The 6,601-nt window shown below is 39.0% G+C and overlaps 1 protein-coding gene across 3 annotated transcripts in view; it reads right to left on the minus strand.

Moving 5' to 3' along the window:
• The window catches only part of LOC129274821 (E3 ubiquitin-protein ligase ubr3-like), a 78,819-nt gene extending 72,787 nt beyond the window's left edge, over nt 1–6,032 (minus strand). For 2 of the 3 annotated variants that reach the window (XR_010295545.1, XM_064108842.1), the window contains exons 1-3: nt 5,432–6,032; nt 2,100–2,239; nt 932–1,093 (exon numbers count right to left, since the gene is read on the minus strand). Coding sequence is in view for 2 of the 3 variants with exons in the window: in XM_064108842.1 (XP_063964912.1) it covers nt 932–1,093; nt 2,100–2,239; nt 5,432–5,898 (769 nt within the window). In the remaining variant the exon portion in view is untranslated. Of the gene's footprint in view, nt 1–931; nt 1,097–2,099; nt 2,240–5,431 lie in introns of all 3 variants that reach the window. The other variant, XM_064108841.1, reaches the window with a different exon arrangement.
• Between the last annotated feature and the right edge of the window lie 569 nt (nt 6,033–6,601).

Below are 6,601 nucleotides of genomic sequence, written 5' to 3' on the forward strand. Positions count from 1 at the left end.
CATTCTTCAACATATCTTTCTATGTAATCTTTGATCTTCCACTATGCCATCCACTTCCAGGGTCCTGTTTCACAAAGACTAATTATAATTACACATGCATCATTTCTATAACAAGTTTACCATCAGCCAATCAAATTGATGGATTTCAGTAGCTTTAAACTGTTACTGCAAATTTGATATTGTAACGTAAGTTTTTTATGAAATGGGCCCCAGAAATTATGTCCATTTCACGTTTCAGCATCACTCAAGGATTTTGTAGAGTGCCGCTATCTAGTCGCTTATCAACAGAGGAAAAAAGACTGAAAATTTTGTAACTTACATGTAGGCATATTCATAGATAAAAAACATACAGTAGTACATGTATTTATTTTTTACTTTGTCTCCAGGGTAATAGTTTCAGGCAGCTAAGGCGATATATAAATGCAGGGTGGTGTTTCACATACATGTAGCCGTTCATAAAATTACGAACAACTTTATGCAAGACTGGAACAGTCAGCTAGTCCTACACATAGATTTATTATTAAGCACAAGAAAGGATCAGCAGTCCGTGTGTAAAGTCATGTGGAACTTCAAACAGCTTCATGAAACTGCCCCCGGGAATCATAAACTAATAATATCTGGATTTATATAGCACTTTTTGCCTACATGTATACGGGCGCTCAAGCAGACAAGGCACTTCTTCCTACTGGGAACCATTTCACCTTACCTGGGTTGAGTGCAGCATAATGTGGGTAGATTTCTTGCTGATGGAAAATACGCCATGGCTGGGAATCAAACCCAAGTCCCTCGGATTGAAAGACGAGAGTCATATCCACTAGACCACGAGGCCCCACAAACGAGAGGAATCAAAACTTGAATACAGAGATCTAAAAGTACATTTCATAGAACAAGACGAAAATGAAGGAAAATACTTCAATACTTTTGAATTCACCTTTGAGAATCTTTGCATAGAAGTCCCTGTCCATGAGGGTCTCGGTGAGTACGTGCCTCATGGCCCCGCCCATTTTGCAAAGGTCGTGCAGGAGGTCCAGGAAGGCGTCGGCTTCTCTCATGGCCGAAATAAAGACGTCTCCCGATGATCTCATATACCGGTCTGCTATCAGAGGAGGATAGGGAGGGGATGGAGAAACGCAATGAAAGTAAACTGGCCTCGTAATAAGGACTAACACCTGGGCCCCGTCTTACAAAGAGTTGCGATTGATCTGATCAAACACAAAAGCCAGCAATGTCAACATATAGAATGCATAAATAAATGCAAAATAAAGCCTGGAGCAATTGTTGTGCCACCAGCATCCTAGATCTACATCTGGGGGGCCGTTTCACAAAGCTGTTGGTAACTTAAGAGTGCCTTTAAGAATGACTGGTGATCCTTTCTTGAGGTACATGTAAATGATACTCAACATCAAATGTTCATTGGTGATTAGTTAGCAAGTAAGAAAGGATCACCAGTCATTTCTAAAGTCGCTCTTAACTTACGCATGGCTTCATGAAACACCCACCTGGTACAGTTTATAAGGTGAACTTTGTGAAATCGTGATATATAAGTGGGTAAACAATCGCACTGAAAATAACCAACACAGATGGGTAAAGACCCGATAATTTGATTGAAATGTCGTGCTTAGTTTGATAATTTCTCTGCAATTACAGTTTCTTCCTGAATTCTTTGGCACATATTGTTCATTTCCTTACATACCGACACTTTGGTGGTCACTTTATTGGATTCTATACAAACTCATTCTGAAATCGTCACTACATTTGATTCGGCCGGTGTGTTGGCTCAGTTGGTAGAGCGTCCGTCTCACAACCGGGAGGTCGGTGGTTCAAACCCAGGCCGCGTCAGACCAAAAGACGTTAAAAGATGGGAGTTGCTGCTACCCTGTTTGGCGTTCAACGATTAAAGGGATAGAGCCTCGTCGATCTGGCGCTGCACAGCGGCTGCCGGGCCCACGATCAATTGGGCAAAGCAAATTTTCGGAGTATTTCATTTCATGTCTATTTCGAACAATAAAATATGGATTTTCATCATTTTTGGATTTTATTTCATCATATTTACATTAAAAAAAAATCCATTTCCAATCAATTATCTAGAATGTCATTACTTGGTACTCGTGTATAGTTGAGCCTCATGTGAAGAAGTAGTCTTGCCAGCAGAGCGGGGATGATCTCCCGTGCCATGAGAAGAAGAGTGGGCGGGACTTCCTTCCTCTGCGGGTGATCTTCACCGTGGCGATTGCAAAACCTGTCAGGAATAATGCAATTATCAATAATAATTTAATAATATACAGTTCTTGTATAGCGCATATCACATTATGAATAATGTCTCTATGCGATTCCAAATGACTTGGATATTATAACCCCAGCTGTAGCTTGGCAGCCGTAATTACTTAGATTACAGCGCACACGCATTTCAAGGAATAAATTCCTGCCAGGTACCCATTCACCTCACCTGGGTTGAGTGCAGCACAATGTGGATGAATTTCTTGCTGAAGAACATTACGCCATGGCTGGGATTCGAACCCACGACCCTCTGTTTCAAAGTCAGAAGACTAATCCACTGGGCCACAACGCTCCACGTTTTCATTTCATTAGTTACTTCATAAATAAATATGGAGTCAGGAAGGAAAGTCATATTGACTGGGTGTCTATCCGCTTATTCTACTGGCCGATGGTCTAGTTTTCTGATAGTCTAACACCATGATGCAGGGAATGATTTTCCTGGTATCGCATCGCAATTTGCTCCACAACTTTTAAAGAATGCTACACATAAATTCTTTTGTATAGCATATTTTAACATAGGACTGAACATTACTTAGTTGAGAGCTTTTCTCTTATGACCAAAAATGCTATTCAAATTTGTAAAGCAAAATTAATTCCCTGTGATCCCTAAAGCCACTTGGTCTACTACCAACTTGAAAGAAGGAATGATGAAGATATTATAAATTTCATTAGTTATTTCAACTATCTGAGGTTAACATGACAAATAATAATAAATGATAATAATAATAATAAGTAATAACAATGATAATAATAATATGCATTAATATAGTGCTCAATACAAATGCCGCTAAGCGCTGCATGCATACCCCTGCTTCAGCATGCCATGGCTATCCTGAACGCTCAAGCATTCAAAGAATTCCTTCCTACAGGGTAGGCCTATCCATTTTACACCTTGGTAGAGAGTCGCAAATGTAGACAAACGCCTTGCCAAAGGCTGTGAGTGCTGCAGTGGGATTTGAATCCGGGACCTTGTGGATAAGTCCAGAGACTTCTCCACTGAGCCACAACACCTCTACAAATAAAGATGCCCAATTTTGGAGATTTTCTTGTGCCCTTTAATCATTTTTCCCATTTGTACTGTAATACAGAAATGTGCCCAATGAAAAGAGGCCTTGCCTTATAAATATAAAATTTTATTAGATATGCTTACTTTTGAACCGGTAAAAATAAGAATAATCATACCAGTTTTGGCCACAATATTATTAATACAAAGGAGGCCTACATGTGCAATTTTACACTGTAAAATTGTGATACAAACCCAGTTTTCCAATGTACATCTAAGACTGTATACTCATGCCGTCAATGCAATAAAATTTAAGAACAAAAAACCAGTAAAGTTTTCATATTAACATAGAGTTTTGTACAGTAGCACTGTCAAGCAGGGAAAAAAAATAACACAGGGGCTCAGGCAGGCCTCTACAAAAAAAAAATTATGTCACTTGCCCTGTCGGGCAAGTGATGAAAAAATTTGCTTGCCCGATAGAAAAAACTTCTTGCCCTATTTGTTTTATTTTTTTATTGACAGCACTACTCTTATTTTTAAAGGTCATACAAAATAGCAACGATTGAGAATCATGTACAGTATAAAAAAAAACAGTTAAAAGTTTATTTTCAGCAACGTAGGCCTGAGTCATTACGTTTGTTTTGATTTTTTTTGCTATTTATAATGGGGCTTAATTTAAGGTTAAAAAAACCTTCACCAAAAGTTGCAAAAGTTTCAGTTTTTGCATCTTTAAATCTATGAAATGGTTATCTGTTTGCCATATTTCCTTAGAATTGTTTTGATTTAGTTGGAAACTATAAAGAAAGCCAGTGAAAAATATTCAGCTCTTTATTGACTCTGAAAAAGATTGTTTTATGATGTAAAAAAAAAATCAAAAGTGGAGTGGCTAAAATTTCACATTTTGCATCTTTAAATCCATGAAATGATCATTTATTTTCCATATTTCCTGGAATTTTTAAAAAATTAGTTGGAAACTATCAAGAAAATTGGGAATATTCACCTCTCTATTGTCTTTTCTTCATCATTTTATGATGTTACACTCGGTCAATATTTTTTTATATTGTAGTCCCGCATGTAAACTTTCATGGGTTTTTTTTCATGGTGTTGCAGCATTGATCGTTTCGTTTGATCGTTTTACACTTGGTCAACATGAAAGTCTACATGTGGGACCACAATAATAAAAAGCATTTACCGAGTACATCATCATAAATCAGAGTAAAGAAAGAGAGTCAAGAAAGAGCTGAATATTCTTCATTTTTTCAGTAGTTTCCAACTATCAAAACATTTTCAAGGTAATATGGAAAATAGATGGCCATTTCATGGATTTTGCAAAATGTGAAATTTTAGCCACATTTGGTGTTTTTTTTTGCAAATTGCTCAAGTAGCGCATGCGCAGTCATTGCACACATAGAACGTATTAAAGATGCGATGGCACGGTTTTGCGAACGAGGTACCTGGCGATAAATAATTGGTAATTGGCGCTGTATTTATATCAGTTTCCACTGTTTTTTTTACTGGTTTGACATAATTTGAGAGATAGTTGTGATTATCCAAATGATATTGAAATTTAGAGGGTCTACTGATATTTTATTTCCAAAACAACCACTAGCCCGATCGGGCAATTGAGTTTGAGAAATGCTTGCCCGCACGTCATCTTCACTTGCCCCGGGCAAGCGGTTTTGTCGCGCCCTGGGCTCAGGGAGACTTTGCCCCTGAAATGCTCAAAACAGCACTGGAGACTAAAGAAAAGGAGCACTGGAAAATCCCCATTCATTGCAATGTTTATAAAGCTTTATTATCCAATGATGCAGATTCAGGTAGTAAGTTATGATAAGTAACCCTGAAAATTAAGAATTAATTTCATGCCTGCTGTGGAGTTACAACTGGGAACTTGCACATGATTGAATATGTTTGTGTACACTGTACATAGTCACTGAGTATATTATACATAATGATTTAGATATACATGTATGTGGGCCTACATGTACATGTACATTTATATTGGTTTGAATATGGAGGATGAGTTATTTTGTACCGGTATATTGTCTGCACACCATTCAATATGATTTTGAGATTTTGTTTAGAGAGACTTCTATTTCTCACCCAACTGACCGGAAAATATAATTTTGAACAGGAAATCGATGACCTTACCCTTCTGCCTTCATGACGCTTGTATCACCACAGTCGCAAGCTCCTCCTGCCAGACTCCTGAACATATTGAAGTCGTGTCCCTCATGATTGCCGCCGTGAAAGCAGTCAGCGCAAATTGACATGCACGGCGTGATCCCGCATGTCCTGCACCGATACGCCACAAAGTTGGCAGTCCACACCAACCCACACGCGGTGGCATCGTCAAACTCCCTGACATCATTGGCGTAGTCGTCAAATGGCTTCCCACCGGAGATGAGAAGCCGAAGCCACTCAAGATGGTCCGTGTCATCTAGAGCTCGCTCAGGGTCCGTCAGGAGGTTCAGGAGGCTTGTGAACTCCTTGCGGTTGGACTCCCGTCGTAGTTCCCGTTGCTGAGGTAACAGTTCTCGCCGGAGATCCCTCTGGAAGCGGGCGGCGGCCTGCTGCTTGGTCTCTCCGGGGCGTCTGAATTTATCAGCCATCTCCATCTCGAGTGAAACAGGTTCCTGGCGTCAGCCCAGTCGATGCCTTAAAATATCAAGCTCAGAGGAGTGACAGAATTTCCTTGACCCATTACTTTCTTGTGACCGTGCCCAGAGAACAATTGAAGAGGACCTTTCCTGAAAAAGTAAAAACAAAGATCTCTTTATGAAAACACATTCACATGTGTAGAATGTGCGGAAGAATGCCACTAAGATTCTAATGTTAGTGATGCAGTCGGTGAGGTTTGATTTATTAATAAATAATAAAAATGATTATTAACTAGGGGATCAGTTTTGTATTCACCAAGGCTCTTAAGCTGTGCTTTTAAATAAACCCCTCAAAAGAAGTTTGGAAATCTGTGTTTGGCCATTAATTTCTCCTAACACCCAGTTTTAAACAATGCATCTTTGACATCATTCAAAAGATCATTTACCTCTCTTTAAAATGATACCATGCTTGTTAAGATCATGCCATCACAAAAAGAGCAGGATTCAAAAGTTTTGGATGAGGTCTGAATTGAAAAGTTGCAAAATGAGCAGAAATAGCCATGACGGGTCAATACAGAACATGATTCTTTTGTCTGTGTCAATAGAGATGGAAATCTATTCAAATCAAGCCCCTACTTTTGTAGTGGTGGTTCTGTGAGATAACATGGTTTGAGTCGTGGTTTGAAATACCCATGCATGTTTGTTTGTTATGTGTTTGCTT

Source organism: Lytechinus pictus, chromosome 13 (assembly GCF_037042905.1).
Source record: "Lytechinus pictus isolate F3 Inbred chromosome 13, Lp3.0, whole genome shotgun sequence".
Classification (NCBI taxonomy): Eukaryota; Metazoa; Echinodermata; class Echinoidea; order Temnopleuroida; family Toxopneustidae; genus Lytechinus; species Lytechinus pictus.